We start from the raw sequence: 20,363 nt of genomic DNA, 5'->3' as shown, positions 1-20,363 counted from the left end.
ACAAATAAAAATCTGAAAAATGTGATGTGCATTAGTATTCAGCCCCCCTGCGTCAATACTTTGTAGAGCCACCTTTTGCTGCAATTACAGCTGCAAGTCTTTTGTGGTATGTCGCTACCAGCTTTGCACATCTAGACACTGAAATTTTTGCCCATTCTTCTTTGCAAAATAGCTCAAGCTCAGCCAGATTGGATGGAGAGCGTCTGTGAACAGCAATTTTCAAATCTTGCCACAGATGCTCAATGGGATTTAGGTCTGGACTTTGACTGGGCCATTCTAACACATGAATATTCTTTGATCTAAACCATTCCATTGTAGCTCTGGCTGTATGTTTAGGGTCATTGTCTTGCTGGAAGGTGAATCTCCTTCCCAGTCTCAAGTCTTTTGCAGCCTCCAACAGGTTTTCTTCCAGGATTGCCCTGTATTTAGCTCCATCCATCTTCCCATTAACTCTGACCAGCTTCCCTGTCCCTGCTGAAGAAAAGCATCCCCATAGCATGATGCTGCCACCACCATGTTTCACAGTGGGGATGGTGTGTGCAGGGTGATGAGCAGTGTTAGTTTTCCGCCACACATAGCGCTTTGCATTTAGGCCAAAAAGTTCAACTTTGGTCTCATCTGACCAAAGCACCTTCTTCCACATGTTTGCTGTGTCCCCTACATGGCTTCTTATGCCTGTCTTTCAACAATGGCTTTCTTCTTTCCACTCTTCCAAAAAGGCCAGATTTGTGGAGTGTACGACTTATAGCTGTCCTGTGCACAGATTCTCCCACTTGAGCTGTGGATTTCTGCAGCTCCTCCAGTGTGATCATGGGCCTCTTGGCTGCTTCTCTGACCAGTGCTCTCCTTGCTCGCTCTGTCAGTTTAGGTGGACAGCCATATCTTGGTAGGTTTGCAGTTGTGCCATACTTTTTCCATTTTTGAATGATGGATTGAACAGTGCTTCTTGAGATGTTCAGAGCTTGGGATATTTTTTTATAACCTAACCCTGCTTTAAACTTCTCCAGAACTTTATCCCTGACCTGTCTGGTGAGTTCTTTGGTCTTCATGATGCTGTTTGTTCTTCACTGTTCTCTAACAAACCACTGAGGCCTTCACAGAACAAGTGTATTTATGCTGAGAGTAAATTACACACAGTAGGACTCTATTAACTAATTAGACGATGTCATTTGTCGATGTTAATAAAAGGAGGAACCAAACGGTCGTGCTGGTAAAGAGCTGTTTTTTTTATTATCAGCTTGAGTTGCTACAGCTAACTCCCCATAACACAAGTATGTACCCAACAACGTCCTCACGTACATGCCACGTCGTGACGTCACTAAGCAACCTGTAGTTATTTATCACAACATCTCCCTTTTTCCAAAAGAATAAACTCAACAATTAAACCAGATGTACATCAGAGTGTCAGCGGTCATAGAAGAACCGGTAGGCTGATTTGGCTTGAGCATCCTTTTGCTGGATTTGCTGTCTGTTCACAGGAGTAGCATGTAATTTGTCTTCCAGCATAGGAAGTGTGGTCCTGATGTGTCTTCCAGTCATAAGCAAAGCTGGGCTCTCCCCAGTAGCAGCACTAGGGGTGGCTCTGTAGCACATCAGAGCAAGATATGGATCAGGCTGCTTTAAGATGCGCTTAGCAGTCTGCACAGCTCGCTCTACAGCACCATTTGCCTGGGGGTAATGGGGGCTGGTGGTTGTGTGCGCAAACCCATAGCTTTGGCAGAAATCTTGAAACTCACCCGAGGTGAATTGTGTGGCGTTGTCGCTCACCAGTTCCAGCGGGATCCCCCATCTTGCAAACATGCCCTTGAGCCTGGTAATGACCTGGTGGCTGGACGTCGAAGACAAGTGAGCAATTTCGATGTGTCTGGAGTAATAGTCAGTCACAATGAGATAATTCTGTTTCTCTAACTCACACAAATCAGCAGCAATGCGCTGCCAGGGGCCCCCAGGTAAAGGTGTGGTGAGAAGCGGCTCATGTCTTTGAGTGGGTTTGTTTTCAATTCAAAACTTACATGTTGACACAGTCTTTGTGATCTCTGCACTGATCCGAGGCCACCATACTGACATCCTGGCTCGAACACGACACCTTGTCAGACCTTGGTGTCCCTCATGTAGCTGTTTGAGCACTTCTGATCTAAGTGCAGCAGGGATAACCAGTCTGTCTTGATACAACACCAGTCCATCGGTCTCAGAGAGGTGAGCTCTGGCAGAATAATATCCATGCAGGGATGGAAGCAGCGATGTCTTCGGTGGCCATCTGTTCCTAATGAACTGCACTATCTTCTGCAGCTCCTCGTCCTGTTGTGTGGCTGAGCGGATTTTGTCAAGTTTTTGTGATGAGATGGGTGCATTTTCCACCACTGACTCCACATATGCTTGTACTTCCTGATCTGTGTGTTCATCACCAATGTCAGTCAGTGGGCTCCTGGAAAGAGCATCGGCTACGACGAGGTGCTTCCCCGGGACGTGCTCAGCCACCACATTGAACCTCAGAAGGCGCATTAGGAGTCTTTGGCATCCTGGAGGGACTTTGTCCAAATCATATGTGTTAATGAGGGGCACAAGCGGTTTGTGGTCCGTTTGTAGACGGAAGCATTCCATGCCTTGCACATAGCGAGCGAACTGTTCACATGCCCACACTCCTGCAAGACACTCCTTTTCAATTTGGGAGTATCTCTTCTCTGCATCTGATAGCGTGCGGGAGCAGAATGCCACTGGCTTTAACTCACCCTCATGTTCCTGCAATAACGCTGCTCCTAATCCGTAGCTACTTGCATCAGCGCTGATGACGGTGTTACGGTTGACATCATAATAAGCAAGTGCTGGGGCTGACACGAGCATAGTTTTTACCTTCTGGAACGCCTCTTCTTGTGCACCGCTCCACACCCACTCACTTTCCTTCCTGAGCAAGGGAGTGATGGGATGCAGCTCAGAGGAGAGGCCGGGCAGGAATTTTCCAACATAGTTGACAAGACCCAGGATCTGTTTGAGTTCTGTAACAGTGGTTGGACTTGGCATTTGTGTGATGGCTTTGACTTTGTCACTGTCAGGTCTCATGCCTTCCGCACTTATGATGTGGCCAAAGTACTGTATTTCTGTTTTGCCAAAATGACACTTGGTCTTGTTCAACTTTAACCCACTGTCCTTTATGGTCTTCAGCACAGCATCAAGACGTGTGTCGTGCTCTTTCCTTGTTGCTCCATAAACGAGTATGTCATCCATCACCACGACAACTCCATCATGATCCTTTAACAGCGTCGACATTTGTCTCTGGAAGATTTCCGGAGCCGATGTGATACCGAATGGCAGACGTCGGAAGCAGAATCTCCCCATCGGGGTAATGAAGGTTGTCAGCTTTTGGCTGGCAGCATCCAAGGGGATCTGCCAAAATCCGCAGGAAGCGTCGAGGGTTGAGAACACTTTAGCTCCAACCAGCTTGGGAGCAATATCCTCCAACGTTGGCAGGATGAACCTCTCGTGCTTAACTGCCTTGTTTAAGCGCTTTAGATCAACGCACACTCGCACCTGCTCTTTGTTCTTCTTCTCGACTGGAACCATTGGGGCACACCAGTCTGAGGGCCCTGTAACCTCCTCAATTATGCCCAGGGCCAGCATGCGTCTCAGTTCAGCCTCAACTTTAGGCAGGAGGGGAAACGGGATGCGACGTGGTGTAGTCAGTGAGTAGGGCTCACAGTCAGTTTTTAGTTCAATTTTTACAGGGTCACACTTGAGCAAACCTATATCCCCAAACACATCGCTTAACATTACAGTGTCCATGCCATCGACTCTCATGACCAGTCCCATCCTTGTGGCAACACTCCGTCCCAGGAGGTTGTGAGAGTATGGCCCTTCAATTACAGTGACCCAAAATCTGTATTTCTTGCCCTTGTACTCACTTATTGCCAGAAACTTGCCAATACTCTTTACTTCGCCGCCTGGGCTGGTGATGGGTCTCTTCCTTGCAGAGACGAGCTGAGAGTGGTGTGGCAGCCTCTTAAATGCAGCTCGTGACATCACGGTAATGTCTGCCCCGGTGTCTATTTTAAATTCCACTGTGCTGCCGTTGACAGGTAAGTTTACAAGCCACTTGTTTTCTGAATCCGGTTGATCCATTATGTCTGACACTGTTTCACTGACTTCTCCAAGGAAAAACATCTCATCCGTATCAGTGGTGCTGCTGGGCAGTGCAGCTACCTCCTTTAGCATCCTCGTTTGACAAGCTGCCTCAAAATGTCCAATTTTATTGCACCTTCTGCACTTTTTATTCTTGGCTGGGCAGGGATGCATTTTGCCATGTTGCCTGTTACAGCGGGAACAGGTAGGATGATGTTTTGACTCACTGTGTTCCTGTTTTTTCTGCCATTGTCCCTCGTTGCTGCTCCTTCTGCCACGGAACTGCCGCCTCCCCTGTCTCATGGCGTCCACTGCACACTCCGAGCGCAGGCTCACATTCTGTTGCTTTATTTGTTCGCTCTGGCGTGCTATTTGTATAGCCCTTTCAAGGGAGAGTTCAGGCTCTAGCTGCAACTTCTGCGACACATCGTTGTCAGATATGCCAATAACAATTCTGTCTCTGATTTGCTCATCTTTAGTCCGCCCAAACTCACAGTACTGTGCCAGTTCATACAAACTCCTCACAAAAGCCTCGACTGACTCACCGGGCTTTTGCACTCTCTTGTGAAAACATGCTCTTTCATGGATCACATTTCTCTTGGGCACAAAATGGTCAGAGAATTTGGCTATCACCGTGTCGTAGTCCAACTCTGGTCTGCCTCTTTCCGCCTCACCGTCGTCGTCGTCCTCCTCCTCAGCATCATCGTACACAAAAGAATCATAAATCGCTTCCGCCTCTCTCCCCATGGCGTAGAGAAGCGTATTCACTTGGACTTCCCCGCTATCTCTGTCCTACTTCGACGCCACCCGAAAGCGGTCGAAACGGCGGCGCCACATTGGCCACTTCGCCGGGCGAGTGAAGTCAAAAGATTCCGGTGGTCCGAGCTTCGCCATGCCTTACTTCGTGAGCATGGAGTCGGCCACTTCTGACACCATGTCATGTGTTGATGTTAATAAAAGGAGGAACCAAACGGTCGTGCTGGTAAAGAGCTGGTTTTTTTATTATCAGCTTGAGTTGCTACAGCTAACTCCCCATAACACAAGTACGTACCCAACAACGTCCTCACGTACACGCCACGTCGTGACGTCACTAAGCAACCTGTAGTTACTTATCACAACAGACGACTTCTGAAGGCAATTGATTGCACTGGATTGTATTTAGAGGTATCAGAGTACAGGGGGCTGAATACTAATGCACACCACGTTTTTCAGATTTTTATTTGTTTAAAATTTTGAAGACCATTTATCATTTTCGTTTCACTTCACAATTATGTGCTACTCTGTGTTGGTCTATCACATAAAATCTCAATAAACAACTTTTAAGTTGGTGGTTGTAAGGTGGAAAAATGTGAAAAGTTCAAGGGGTATGAATACTTTTGCAAGGCACTGTAGACACAGACAATCATTCACATTCACACCTACGCTCAATTTAGAGTCACCAGTTAACCTAACCTGCATGTCTTTGGACTGTGGGGGAAACCGGAGCACCCGGAGGAAACCCACGCAGACACGGGGAGAACATGCAAACTCCACACAGAAAGGCCCTCGCCGGCCCCGGGGCTCGAACCCGGACCTTCTTGCTGTGAGGTGACAGCGCTAACCACTACACCACCATGCCGCCTGGTGTTACATCTATACATTTAATATGTCTGAAGCATTCATCTTTTCTACCTGATCCAGAACTGGTCACCAGATGGTGTAAAATTTAAGAGCACAGCCACTTGTAGCATAACAAATTTTCTCTAGGGTCAGATGATCCATAAGATCTTTCATCCATATATGGAAAGTTGGAGGGGATCTTTCTTTCCATTTGAGCAGTGTAAGTCTCCTGGCCAGAAGTGTAGCAAAAGCTATTATATGCTTGCCACATTTGTTGAGACAGAGATCCTGCGGTACTGTGCCAAATATTGCTATTATGGCGTGGGGCTCTATGAATGTTCCTAGCAAGTTGGAAAAAAAATTTAAATATAGCTTGCCAAAAGTCTGTTAATTTTGGGCAGAGCCAAAACATATATGATAAAGTAGCTGGTGTTGTTCCACAGCGATCACATTTTGGGTTGAAATTTGGTGCAAATTTGGCCAATCTTGCTTTAGACCAATGCAATCTGTGCACAATCTTGAATTGTAATACTGTATGTTTTAAACAAATTGAGGATGAGTGTATCTTATCTAATGTTGGTTGCCATATGTCTTCAGAAAGTTCTGTATCTAATTCTTCTTCCCATTGTCTTTTTTTTTAATGTATCAGGGATTCTAAATTGTAAGAGTTGAGTAAAGTATAGATTTTTTCCAGTACTCTTTTTAGAGTTGGAACTGAGCTCTGAAACCAATTCAAGGAGAGTACTGGATGGGAATGATGGAAAATTAGCTGAATTTGATGATACAAAGCTGCGAAGTTGCAAGTATTTGAAACTAGATAGAACTCGACACCAACGACGTCGATGGGGATGCCTCCGCCTGGTAGACTACACGCCTTATTAAGTTGTGATTTGGGGATGGACATTTGACCTCACAGCAATCTTGACCTGTGACCTTTTAACCTCAAAATCTAATCAGTTCATGTTTGTCCCCAAATGCACAAATGGTGAAAGTCTGGTGAAATTCCTTTCATTTGCCTTGGAGATATTGTGTTCACAAGGTTTTCGGACAGACATTTGACCTCACAGTGACCTTGACCTTAGACCTTTTGATCTCAAAATCTAATCATTTCATCTTTGTCCCAAAGTGCACAAATGGTGAAAGTTTGGTGAAATTCCTTTCATTAGCCTTTGAGATATCATGTTTACAAGGTTTCGGGACGGACGCACGCATGGACGCATGCACGGACGCACGCACGGAAGCACGCACGCACGGACAGACGGACAACCCGAAAACATAATGCCTCCTGCACCTTAAGGTGGCGGAGGCATAAACATGAGAGTTAGGGATTTTGAATTTAGATCTCAGCTGCTCAAATGATGCAAAACTATCATCAACATATAAGTCCTTTAATGTGACCAGACCGTTTTTGGTCCAAGCACTGAAAGATCCATCTGTAATAGAGGGTTTAAACATATTGTTTTTTGCTATAGGGGCATTAATTGGGAGACTGTTGAGTGAAAATGCTCGTCTAAACTGTGCCCAGATCTTCAAGGAATGCTTAACCACTGGGTTCATAGAGTGCCTGAGTGTAGGTTCAGGTGGTGGGAGCTTGGAGCACAGTAAAGCGTGTAGGGAGGCAGGTCCACATGACAAGTTCTTTAACTGTAACCATTTTGGGTCGCTATTATGTGATCGATTAAGCCAATATAACATGGCACGTATATTGGCTGCCCAATAATATTATTGAAAGTTGGGCAAGGGTAACCCTCCATGTTCACGGTGTCGTTGTAAAATGTTCTTATGTATTCATGGATTTTTCTTATTCCGAATGAATGAGGATATCAATTTGTCTATAAGAAGAAAGAAGGATTTTGTCAAAAAGATTGGTAAACATTGGAACAGATATAAAAATCTAGGTAGCACATTCATTTTAATGGTATTAATTCTACCTCCTAATGATAATGATAACTAGACAGGGACACTCTAACGAGTGCAAACCCCGCCTTTTCCCTATTAAAATACATTGGGCGAAAATTTCGAAGTTCTGCCATGACCTTGACCTTTGACCTTTGACCTCCAATATTTAATGGTTTCCTTCCTGGGTGATTGGCAACACATGTACAAAATTTGGTCCAAATCGATCCATTGGTTCTTGAGATATCTTGCAGACACACAGACAGACAGACAGACAGACAGATACACACACACACAGACTGACGCAGGTGAAAATAATAACCCCTCCGACTACTGTCGGCGGGGTTAATAAGTTCCAATGTTGGCAGCACGGTGGTGTAGTGGTTAGCGCTGTCGCCTCACAGCAAGAAGGTCCTGGGTTCGAGCCCCGGGGCCGGCGAGGGCCTTTCTGTGTGGAGTTTGCATGTTCTCCCCGTGTCCGCGTGGGTTTCCTCCGGGTGCTCCGGTTTCCCCCACAGTCCAAAGACATGCAGGTTAGGTTAACTGGTGACTCTAAATTGACCGTAGGTGTGAATGTGAGTGTGAATGGTTGTCTGTGTCTATGTGTCAGCCCTGTGATGACCTGGCGACTTGTCCAGGGTGAACCCCGCCTTTCGCCCGTAGTCAGCTGGGATAGGATCCAGCTCGCCTGCGACCCTGTAGAACAGGATAAAGCGGCTACAGATAATGAGATGAGATGAGATGAGTTCCAATGTTCAAAGTCTTGTTTCAGAGACACTATAAGTGGGAGGAAGTTGACTTTATAAAGGTGTTTAAAATTATGAGTGATCCAAATTCCTAAGTATTTAAATGTGTTCTTACTTACTTTAAAGGGCAATGAACTAAAGACAATCTGTTCGGCTGTAGGGTTGATGGGCATCAGTTCACTTTTGTGTGTTTACTTTATAACCCGATATTCTCCCAAATCTATCTAGTAAGGTAAGTGTTCATGGCACACTGCTTAGCGGATCGGATAAGTACATGAGCATATCATCTGCATAAAGGGAGACTTTATGTTCAGAACTTCCCCTCTGTATACCTTTAATTGCAATGTCGCCATGTAGTGCAATCGCTAGTGGTTCAATCGCCAAGGCAAATAAAAGTGGCGATAAAGGGCAGCCTTGTCTGGTACTGCGGCCTAATGAAAAAAGGCGGACAGATTGTTATTTGTATAGATTGCTGCTAAAGGGAGGGAGTAAAGAACCCAAATCCATAAGGTGAATTTTGCACCAAGTCCAAATCTTTTTAGAGTATAGAAGAGATAATCCCACTCCACCCGATCAAATGCTTTCTCAGCATTGAGTGATAAAAGTATTTCAGGTATATCGGGTAGAGTGGGATTGTAAAGGATATTCATTAGTCTGCGTATATTAGAAAAGGAATGATAATTTTTAATAAATCCCGTTTGATCATCAGCAGTGATAGAGGGTAAAACAGTTTCTAAATGGCAGGCTAACATTTTCACAAGTAGTTTACTATCAACATTCAGTAAGGAGATGGGTCGAAATGAGCTGCATTCTAATGGGTTTTTATCTTTTTTAGGGATTAATGAGATGACTGCTTGTCTCATTGTTTCAGGTAGTGAGCCAGAGACAAATGATTCTTCATAGACTGAAAGCAATATGGGAGCAAGTTCAGTCGCAAATTTTTTTAAAGAATTCACTCGGATACCCATCTGGTCCAGGGGATTTCCCGTTTTGCATGGACCTGGTTGCAGCAATAAATTCTTCTTTCAAAAAGAGACTATCTAATTCTGTGGCAGTTTCCTCATTGATTATAGGGATGTTAAGGGTGCTAAAAAAGAATTAAATAAAGATTCATCATTACTGGATTCTGAGGCATAGAGCTTTGAATAATATGTATGGAAATACTGACTTCTAACGGGTCTGTAAGTTTAATATCCATCTCATTGTTTATTGCAGCTGTGGATTGGTCTGCATTCCTTTGATGTAACTGGTTGGCCAAAATCTTCCTGGCCTTTACACCATATTTGTATTCGTATTAACTGATTTGTTTATAAGATTTTCATCATGTTTTGTGGATAAGAGGTTGAATTCAGTTTGAAGAATTAGTTGTTGCTTAAATAGATCAGGTGATGGGGAATGGGCTAATGTTACATCAAGTTGTAGTATGTCTCTGGTTAATTTTTTAAGGCATTCATTTTGGTTCTTTTTTATTTGGTCACTATACGATTTAATTTGTCCCCTAAGATACACTTTCACTGATTCCCAGATTACTGAAGAGGACATCCCTGGAGTTTGATTATGTGCTAGATACTCAGTTATTTCAGTTGAGATGAATTTGTCAAATCCACCATCCGAGAGTAGTGGATTTGAAACTCCACGGACAGTAGCTAGTGTGTGTAGTTGGTATGCACAGAGTCATTGATAATGGAGCATGATCTGATATTACTATTGCCTGATATTCACATTCTCTAATTAATGGAAGTAATTGACTGTCTAGAACAAAAATAATCTATGTGCGAATATGTTTTATGGACTGGTGAGTAGAAAGAAAAACTTTTACTTTTGGGGTTCTGGAAGCGCCAAGTATCAGCCATCCCATATGTATTAAGAAACAGTTGAATTGCTGGTGCTGCTGTAGATGGGGCCGTGGTTTTGGGTGAGCTACGATCCAGTGAAGGTGACAGTACACGGTTCATATCTCCCCCTAGTATGAGGTGACGTGTGTCCATATTGGGTAGACGTGAGAAAAACCGAGTAAAAAATGTGCTGTCATCCCAATTTGGTGCATACACATTTGCCAGGATGACCAGGGTGTTATTTAATCTACCTACAACTATTTTGTAGTGACCAGCGGGATCTGCCTCAACCCTGACATGATGAATGGAGCATTTTTATTAATAAGATTTGCAGCTCCCCTAGATTTTGAGTGGAAATTGGAATGATTGAGCCACCCATCCTGCCTAGAATGATCAAAGGTGTTAAGGTGGGTTTCTTGGAGGAAAGCAATCCCTACATTAAGTTGATTTAAAAGTGAAAATATTTTTTTACACGTCACTGGATGGTTTAAGGATTTCACATTCCAGTTCACAAAGGTGACCTGACAACCACCTGGTTGATTCACGTTCAAGTGTGGCCTAACCATATTCTGTTATAGGGGACATACATTTAAAGGTATAGTAATATATGATGGACTTGATTGGTTGTACGTATACAAAGATAAACCCCTCTATTAAGACATTAACGGACAAAACAGGAAAGGGAAAAAACAAAAAAATAAGAGTTCGGTGCAATGTTCTCCCATCCCTAGTCACCAATGGGAACATGGTGACTACTAAACCCCTTGCAAAAAAAGCCACACATTATGTGCTTGTGAGAGGAAACGCTAGTCTCGCAGGTTGCTTTTCTCTTCTCTAAATGTAACAAGTAATTTAAGTGATGAAAAGAAAAGAAAAAGGTGGCACCCTTTAAACAATAGACCAGCACCTCTAGACACTTCTTGGTCATTCAATATTCTTAAATATAATTGTAAAACAGAGATGACCGAATGTGTAAACGACTAATATGGCAAATTAGATTCTAAACTGCGGTTATCAGCAATAGCAAGTGATCCTGTTTACACTAGTCTCCCCAGAACAATCCATACCTTACATTGTTCCACTTTCACCATAAATTTACTCATCAAATGAAGGTCATGGAGAAAATAAAAAGAAAAGGCAGGGAAAACAGTTCACAAAGTATGCTGTGAGTATTAAGTCCCTTCCACAGCACAGTGAGACAGAACTTTTTTTATGTGAAGGTTTGCCTTCACATAAGCCGTAGCTTCAGTCACGTCGTGAAACTGTACCTCAGTCCCGTTGTGTGTAATACGGAGCCGGGCTGGATGAAGTACTCTGTAACAGATGCCGTCCCGTCCTCGAAGCAGTTTCTTGACATTGTTAAACGCCGATCTCACATGGGCAACACTTGGTGGATAGTCAGGGAAGATGGAGATGGTAGATCCGTTGTACTGCAGTGGACCAGCCTCCCCGGTCTGGTGGAGGACTTTGACGCAGTATTGATAGTAGTGCAGCTTTGCTATTATGGCTCAGGGTTTGCCATCTGATCTCTTTGGTTGGAGAGCTCGGTGAGATCTGTCAATCAACACTTCTTTATCCATTTTCACAATCTCTCTAATCAACTCTGAAACAGAGACTAGAGAGCTTAAGCCGAGCTCCTCTGCTACATTCAGTATACAGATGTTTGATCTTTGCATCCCCCCTTCCAAGTCCAAGCATTTTTCCTGTAGGTTCTCCACATTCTTCTCAACCTTGTGTACGGTGTTCTTGTAACCTACTGTTGGTTAAGGTCACTTCTATTCTAGGTTTGTAAAGGAGCTATGGACATAGACCAGAATAACCATAGATGAAAATACACAAACAATAAGATGAGTTGCAATGTATAAATTTAATAACTTAAGTTTGCAGGTAATAACTCACAACATTCAAATTCAAGATGAAAGAAAATAAAAAATGGGCCCTTTAAATAAAGTCTTATCTTTGTCGATGGTTGTTAAAGTCGGTGTAGTCTGTGATCACTTTTGATGTCTAGTCTGTCAATCCGCTGTCTGTTCCTTTAATGTCTGTGACTGTTCTTGTGACAGTTCCTTGTGATAGAGTACAATCTTTGTCAATGTACGTTGTAGTCTGAGTGACTAGCACCACCCTACCACCAGGTGCAATAATCGATGGTTCACTTCTGAGTTCCAGGCAGGATCACACTGGGAGGCTCGCCATCAATAGGAATGGGTCTTCAGAAGTAGTTCTCACTCTGTCCATAAGATCTGACCTGTTTTTTTGCACAACTTTTATACTAAAGCATAATAACACCATAACATTAAACATACATCGCATATGACACTCAATTATATGTTTAAGCTTAGCATCACACTTTAGTTCAATACCTTCAAATCTCAGTATCAATATCTAAATCATTACAGCATACATCATTGTGGCCATAACACTAATTAACAATGACTAATAATTTAGCCATCATGACAAAAGCATTCAGCTTTATCTCAATCCAACATTAGGAAGGATTGTGGGCAGTATGCATGCTACATATGGCCCTGCAAATATTTGCAATATCCATTCTCTAGTGAAAATACAAGTAACGTAAACTGTCACATCTTCCACAGTAACCTATTAAAGCTTAACAGAAATAACATGAATCAAAAATAACAATTACAATGTAGGAACAATGAACAAACGCATGGTCTTTTAACTTCCTTCTATTCACGTATCATACTGCACAATTCACTGAAATATCCTTCATAACAAGGAAAATATGAACAATAGAAAATAAAATAAGCTGCTACAGTACCTAGCTGACTTGTGTGTTAAATTGTTACTGTTTCAATGATAGCAGCATCAACTATGCCACAGCATTTCCAGAACTCTCAATAAACACAGAAGTAGCACAGCACCACACACACATCAGCTACATTAGCATCACGCTGTAGCTTACCGAGATAGATGGAAGAAGAAAACCATAACTTCCCAAGTTCCCGGTTGTTTCTTTGGCTGTCCTTTGCTAATCTGTTAGCTGTAGATCAACTAGTTTTTCCAACTCTGTCAACTTTTTTGGTGCTTCTCATCCGTTTGTTCTCTGCTCTGGTCGCTGTCATGTGTGTGTGTGTCTCCTCTCCCTCCTCACACATGCAACCGATCTCCCAGGTACATCATGACCTGTCAGTCAAGTGGGCTAGGGCAGGACTTAACCAGACAATCAGTCCTGTGTGGCTGATCATTTCTTTACTTGGTTCAATAGGAGCAGTACAATTAATTTATTATTTAACCCCTTATTGTCACTGGGTTACATTCTGTAGAGATGTTATATCGTCCGAACAAGCAGAAAGCCCACGCTCCATGTCCAACACAGTCGTTTTAATCGTTTCCATGTCGGATCGTAGCATGGTGGTGTTACTTGCAATTTCCATTTTAACCGCTTGTAGTTCTGATGTAATCACACCAAATTCCACAGCCAGCGCATCCTTCAGCTCTTTTTGGAAAAGAACAGCTATTTCTATTTTGAGTGAGGACAGCAGCTCGGCTTTCATGTCCGTCATGCTGGTCTGCTCGGCTTGCTCGGACATGTTGCTAGTGTTAGCTGTATTAGCGCCTGTCTTGCTGGTAGTTGTCTGCCCCGTGTACCTCAAGTCAAGTCAAGTCAAGTCAAGTTTATTTTTATAGTGCTTTTAGCAATAGACATTGTCACAAAGCAGCTTTACGGAATTTTAATGACTATAAACATGAGCTAATTTTATTCCTAATCGATCCCCAATGAGCAAGACTGTGGCGACAGTGATGAGGAAAAACTCCCTCAGATGACATGAGGAAGAAACCTCGAGAGGAACCAGACTCAAAAGGGAACCCATCCTCATTTGGGTGATAACAGACAAGGTGATTATAACATTTTTAACAGTTTTAACATGAAGACAGTTTCGTTGATGTTATAAACTCTTCATTGATGGAAACTTGAGTGCAAAACTGTTCATGACAACTGCAGTCCTAAAGTTAGCAAGTCAGCTGTAGTCCTCAGCCATAAAAGCATTACTGTAAGTGTCCAGAGCGTCCTCCAGGTGTGACTTTCAACTGTCCATATGGGGGCCGTCCTCCACAGGAGCGATGAGATGAGACTCCAGCCAGAAATAGGACACCAGGATGGATCAGGCAGGTCCGAGGAGCAGAAGAGGTCAGCATCTCGATCTCAGGATTGACATGTAACTCAGAAGGACAGACAGAGGGGGGGAGGGGAGGGGGAAAAGTGAAAGAGAGAGAAAACACAGGTTGTTCAGTATGCCCAGTGTCACTTGATGAGTAGGAACAGTATACATTTTGCGCTGAGTATAAGCAGGGACTCTGGCAAAACTAACTATGACATCATAACTATGAGCATTTCTGTCCGTGCTCTCACGGAAGGCGGTCGCATTTCTCTCCCTCTCCTCTCCCTTATCTTCCCTGCTTTGCTCCTCTCGTCTCGTCTGTCTACTGTATATACTTTTGAGAGACTCTCTCCGCACTGCTCTCCAAACTAAAAATCATGGAATTGATAAACTGGTCTCTCAATGCAATTGACACAATTTTCTTGACGAGAAGCCTGGGTTCGGGGGAACCGGCCTGTCCTGCCGGAACGTTCACAGCTGGCTACACGATGGACTCGTGAGAGAAGTGGCGGGTTGTGTGCCTGGCGGTTCTTTCCGTGGAGGACATTGAAGACATCTACCTATTCAGAACCACGATCACAGGACTTTTGCTGATTGGATTAGGCTTTGCCCTGGTTTATCGAGGAAATCAGAAAACGGTGACAGCTGTCCAAAGCCCCATAAAGCTGCCTGACATTAATAATCTAAATGGGTGTATGTAAATTTAATTAATAATCTAAGTGGGTGTATGTAAATTTTTGATCCTGTATGTATAATTTTGACCCTGTATTGATTTCAGAAAACCCAAAGAAAATTAAAACTTCTGCACCAAATTCTAGTGTACTATACTGTCGTAAATCATACACTATAGGCTACATTTTGGCTATGAGTCTCTCATCAGAACAAAAAAATGCTGGACAGGCTGCACCACAAGTGGCAACAGTAGGAGTTGCTTCATGCTGGAAACAAACTACACATGAAATAAGAGTTTTGTTGCTCGCTCGTGTAAACGAACATCACCTGTCTCTTTTCTCCATCGACATCTTTATTCTCTTGTTAACTTTTTATTTCTCTCTCTCTCTCTCTCTCTCTCTCTCTCTCTCTCTAGCTCCTCTGGATCGGCCATGTTGTCGCGCTCTGTATGATTTCAATCCGGAGAATGAGGGCGAGCTGGGCTTTAAGGAAGGTGACATCATCATACTGACCAATCAGATTGATGAGAACTGGTATGAAGGGATGATAAATGGCCAATCAGGATTCTTCCCTGTCAATTACGTTGACGTCCTGGTAGCTTTGCCCCATTAAATCCATCCTGAACCCTCAATTCCTGTCATGCACTTCTCCTGGAAGGAGAGAAAAATCATCGCACTGATAATTAGAACATAAAAGAAGAATATTCGTTTTTCTGTTTCCCCCCACTCCTCTTTTCTCTTTTGTGTTGTGTAAGTTTCTGATGTTTCTCTCCTTTATTTCCTGCTCTCTGTTTCGTCTTTGTGTATTATTCTCTGATTCTGTCTCTCTAAACTTTTTCTTCTGTTTCTCTCTTTTCTCCTTCTTTCTCTCTGTCGTGTTTGTGCATGATGTAGGAAGTGTTTGCACTTTTGAGGAAATTTATTATTTCCAATTTTATTTTGTGTGATGTACAAAAAAAAGTATTGTTTATTTTATTTTATTTTTGCTGTTGTTGTTGATAAAATGTCCATGCAGAGAAGCAGTGATGTGAAAACTGCTGAGGTTTATTTTTTTCCCTTTGAGCTTCGCTGACCTTTTATTAGGGAAATAAAATTCTAATTTTATTATAGCAGATGTATTAATATAATATATTTGTCAACTATATTAAAAATGATTATTTTAATACATCTATTATTTTTTACATAAACACTTAGTAAAATGTAAATGAATTAAAGTGATGAATATTTTTTCTCTTTTTGCATGCGGAGTTTCATTTGAACACATTTCACATGCTTGTAAATTTGCTTTATTTAATTATAAAAACAAGTTTAATCACAGTATTAAACAAAATGTGAAATATAAACAAAGTATAATGTGAAATATAAACTGTGACTCAGTGAAAAATTGAAAATTAATATTAATAAACACACAGTCAGTGTGAATGTTAAAGTTTCCTGCGGTGTTTGTGTGTGAAATCAAACTTGTAATATTTTTTCTTTAATAATCAAACAATAATTAATCTGCATAAACTGAGAGAAAAAAATTACCAAAAAAGAAATAAAAGAATAATTAAGCAGTGTGTATTATTTCAATTGAAATATTAAATAATTAGTTTAACAGTGTAATTCTGTACCCTGTTGGATAATTTCTGAATCCAAACATTTTGGTGTTTACAGAAATAATCTCATCTACAAGTGTCAGTCCTTTCAATCTGGCAACCTTTAAATTACTCCAGGTTTTATTATCTGACACTGATGAGATATTTATTTATCATTTATTAACGTTTTCTTTTGTTTTTAAAGCAGCATCCAACACAATGAAACCCAGACGATGTGTGATTATCAGACTGATATAAAAGTTAAAATGAGTAATAATTGTAACAGGAAGTTGTTATAAATGTCTAAAACTCCACCTGTTTTATCCTGATTGTTAAAAAATCCAAATTTATTCATTAAACTGACATTATGAATAAAATAATTGATCAGTCGTTGCTTCTTGCGTTTAATATTTTCTATCTTCGTGGAGCTGAATAAGGGAAACTGTCACTCTGCATCTTCATAAATTCTCCTTAAAGTAGTGTAAATAATAATAAATGTGGTTTTATAGCCTATGAATTAAGGATGGGTCATAATTTTTGAATCTTCAAATAGCCATTAATTATTAAAAATCAAATAGTTTGTGTGACTATTGTCTTGGCTTACTTATCTTTCCCCTTATTTTTTACTGATGCCTGATAGTATGTAATGCACCTAAAAGCTGTTTGCCAACCACCATCTTCGAAGAGTGGTTGAATAGTTCCACTCCATTGAATACTCCACCCATAAAAAGGAATGACTCCAGTCATTATGGTTGCTCAAAAAGTAGGATCTCAAGAATCTCACAATCTCCTGTTTCAAATGTTCGACCTCACTGTTGGACTGTGAAGGATGACCTGAGGATAGACTGATGATGATAAGTTCTGCACAAAATGCCACCAAACTTGTGAAGTGAATTGGATGGTAGTGTCCTTAAAGATGACCGCGTCAGTTTCCATAGCTGTGGGGAGCTTAGAGAGAGACGGGTATTAGATGGGAGTTTTGTGCTTCAGCAGTGATGTTTTCATTGGCAATAGGTGCTTTCAGACCAAACAGTTCCAGAAACCTATTGAGAGAAACTACTACCCCCTGAGGTGCACCCGCTTCATGGGCTTTTTTCTGTTTGCATTCCCACCTCTGGTAGAAATGCTGAAGTGACATAAGCTAGCTGATGGTTGCTAAAGCGACATCACTAGATTGTTGTTTTCATATGATTGTGTGTCTTGTCTACCAATGTTCTTGTTCAACAACATTAGGATTTAAACTTGTCCATTTTCATGTGTTGTGTTTCAGTCATGTGTTTCTGTAGAAACGGATCATTCACTGCGCCATAGAATCGGAGAGTCCAGAAAGTGTTATGTGCTGGAAGGAAATTATTTATTTTACCTTATAAAGAGCAATTTCATGATGGAAAATAGTTAGCGATTGCTTAAAATATGTTTACTGAACATGTTAGTGGTGGTTATTATTTTATAGGCTTAGGGTTTCTTTTTTGGGGGAGTGTTCCCCATTCTTTAATGCTAAGAGCTGTTGGCTAACGTTTTACATGGATTTTTAAAATTGCTGGTGCAGAATAATGTAGTCCGCATGTATTTGGCCCATCATATGGACCAATCACAGTACACTTACATCACTGATGGTTCCTCTTGTGCTGGGAGAGAACCAACCTTGAAGTAGGAGCTAAAAAAGTTAATCAAATCAGTGTTCTAAGAACTACAGTCATCCTCAGTTCTTTCACTGAAGACACACAAGAAAGGGGGAAGTTCCTCCAACAGTTCTAAGAACTATGAAATGGTTCCTTTGGTCTGAAAGTGACTTTAAACACTGCAAAAAATGACATCTTAGCAAGTGAAAATATCTTGAAAATAGTTGAAACAATCTAACATTTCCTATTAGAAGAATACAAGACACCAATTCTGAGATTATTAAACTTAGTTCTAGATTGCAACCAACTTATTCTAAAATGTCTTATCAGGTAAAAATATCTGTCCATGCAGCAAGATAATTTCTCTAGTATTAAGTAATTGTGGCAGTGGGGGCGTGGTCAAGCGTCGGTCTGTGAACGGAGGGCGGAGTCAGGGAAGGTAAGTGGCAAAATCACTGCACCTGATGTCAGTTAACCTGTGTTTGTGTGTCTTCCCAGTGACCGTGCCCTATAAAAGGAGAGAGAGAGCAGAGGAAGGGAGCTCTCTCCCCAAACAGACGCCTTATGTGTGTGTGTGTGTGTGTGTGTGTGTGTGTGCGTGTGTGGCTGGGAGATTGTAAAGTCACTGAAAAGTGCAAAAATAAAGAGTTTTTGGAAACTCAATTCTGGCCTGCCATACTTCTGTGCTCCACCCACCCGGTCGAAGTTCTACAGTGGTGCCGAAACCCAGGAGATAAAGTACTCATGCTGTTGCCTACGTCAAGCTCCAAATTGATTGCCAAGTGGCAAGGACCCTTTGAGGTCACACGGCGAGTCGGGGACGTCGACTATGAGGTGAGGCGAACAGACAGGGGTGGGGCGCTACAGATTTACCACCTCAATCTGCTCAAACTTTGGAACGAGGAGGTCCCCGTGGCGTTGGTGTCATTGGTTCCGGAGAAGGTGGAGCTGGGGCCGGAGGTTCAAAAGGGAACATTGACATCGCTTACCTCTCCGGTCCCTTGTGGAGACCACCTCTCCCCGACCCAACTCACGGAGGTAGCCCAGTTGCAGACTGAATTTTCAGACGTGTTCTCGCCCCTGCCCGGCTGCACCCGCCTCATAGAACACCACATTGAGACACCCCCAGGGGTGGTAGTGCGCAGCCGCCCTTACAGGCTGCCCGAGCACAAGAAAAAGGTGGTTCGGGAAGAACTCGAGGCCATGCTCGACATGGGCATCGTCGAGGAGTCCCACAGTGACTGGAGCAGCCCGGTGGTCCTGGTTCCCAAGGCCGACGGGTCGGTCCGGTTCTGTGTGGAGTATAGAAAAGTCAACGTGGTGTCTAAATTCGATGCGTACCCAATGCCTCATATTGACGAGTTGCTGGATCGACTAGGCACAGCTCGCTTTTATTCGACACTGGATTTGACAAAGTGTTATTGGCAGATCCCCTTGACTCCATTATCCCGAGAAAAAAATGGCCTTTTCCACACCGTTTGGCTTACACCAATTTGTCACACTTCCTTTTGGGCTGTTTGGGGCACCCGCTACATTCCAGCGACTTATGGACAGGGTCCTCCGCCCCCACGCCACCTATGCGGCCGCATACTTAGGCGATATTATAATCTATACACGGAGTGCAGAATTATTAGGCAAGTTGTATTTTTGAGGATTAGTTTTATTATTGAACAACAACTATGTTCTCAATCAAACAAAAAGACTCATAAATATCAAAGCTGAATATGTATGGAAGTTAGAGTGGGGTGTTTTTAGTTTTGGCCATTTTAGGAGAATATGTACGTGTTCAGGTAACTTTCACTGTGCAGAATTATTAGGCAACTTAATAAAAACCAAATATGTAGCCATTTCACTTATTTATTTTCACCAGGTACACTGATATGACAACTCCAGATTTGCAAATAAACATATCTGACATTCAAACACAAAACAAAAACAAAATCAGTGACCAATATAGCCACCCTTCTTCATGAGGACACTCAAAAGCCTTCCATCCATAGATTCTGTCAATTTCTTTATCTGTTCACGACCAACATTGTGTGCAGCAGCAACCACGGCCTCCCAGACGCTGTTCAGAGAGGTGTACTGTTTTCCCTCTTTGTAGACCTCACGTTTTATAATGGACCACAGGTTCTCTATGGGCTTTAGGTCAGGTGAACAAGGGGGCCATGTCATTATTT

General features: G+C 42.4%; 1 protein-coding gene across 2 annotated transcripts in view; it reads left to right on the top strand.

Moving 5' to 3' along the window:
• Positions 1–16,077, top strand: part of sh3gl2a (SH3 domain containing GRB2 like 2a, endophilin A1) — a 59,402-nt gene extending 43,325 nt beyond the window's left edge. For both annotated transcript variants that reach the window (XM_060924901.1, XM_060924902.1), the window contains exon 9: positions 15,401–16,077. In XM_060924901.1, the coding sequence (XP_060780884.1) occupies positions 15,401–15,597 (197 nt within the window). In that variant the 3' untranslated portion in view covers positions 15,598–16,077. The remainder of the gene's footprint in view (positions 1–15,400) is intronic.
• The last annotated feature ends 4,286 nt before the right edge of the window (positions 16,078–20,363 follow it).

The sequence above is a fragment of the Neoarius graeffei genome, chromosome 7 (assembly GCF_027579695.1).
Source record: "Neoarius graeffei isolate fNeoGra1 chromosome 7, fNeoGra1.pri, whole genome shotgun sequence".
Classification (NCBI taxonomy): domain Eukaryota; kingdom Metazoa; phylum Chordata; class Actinopteri; order Siluriformes; family Ariidae; genus Neoarius; species Neoarius graeffei.
The sequence above is the reverse complement of the archived record's forward strand: the minus strand, read 5'-3'. Positions and strand labels throughout refer to the sequence as shown.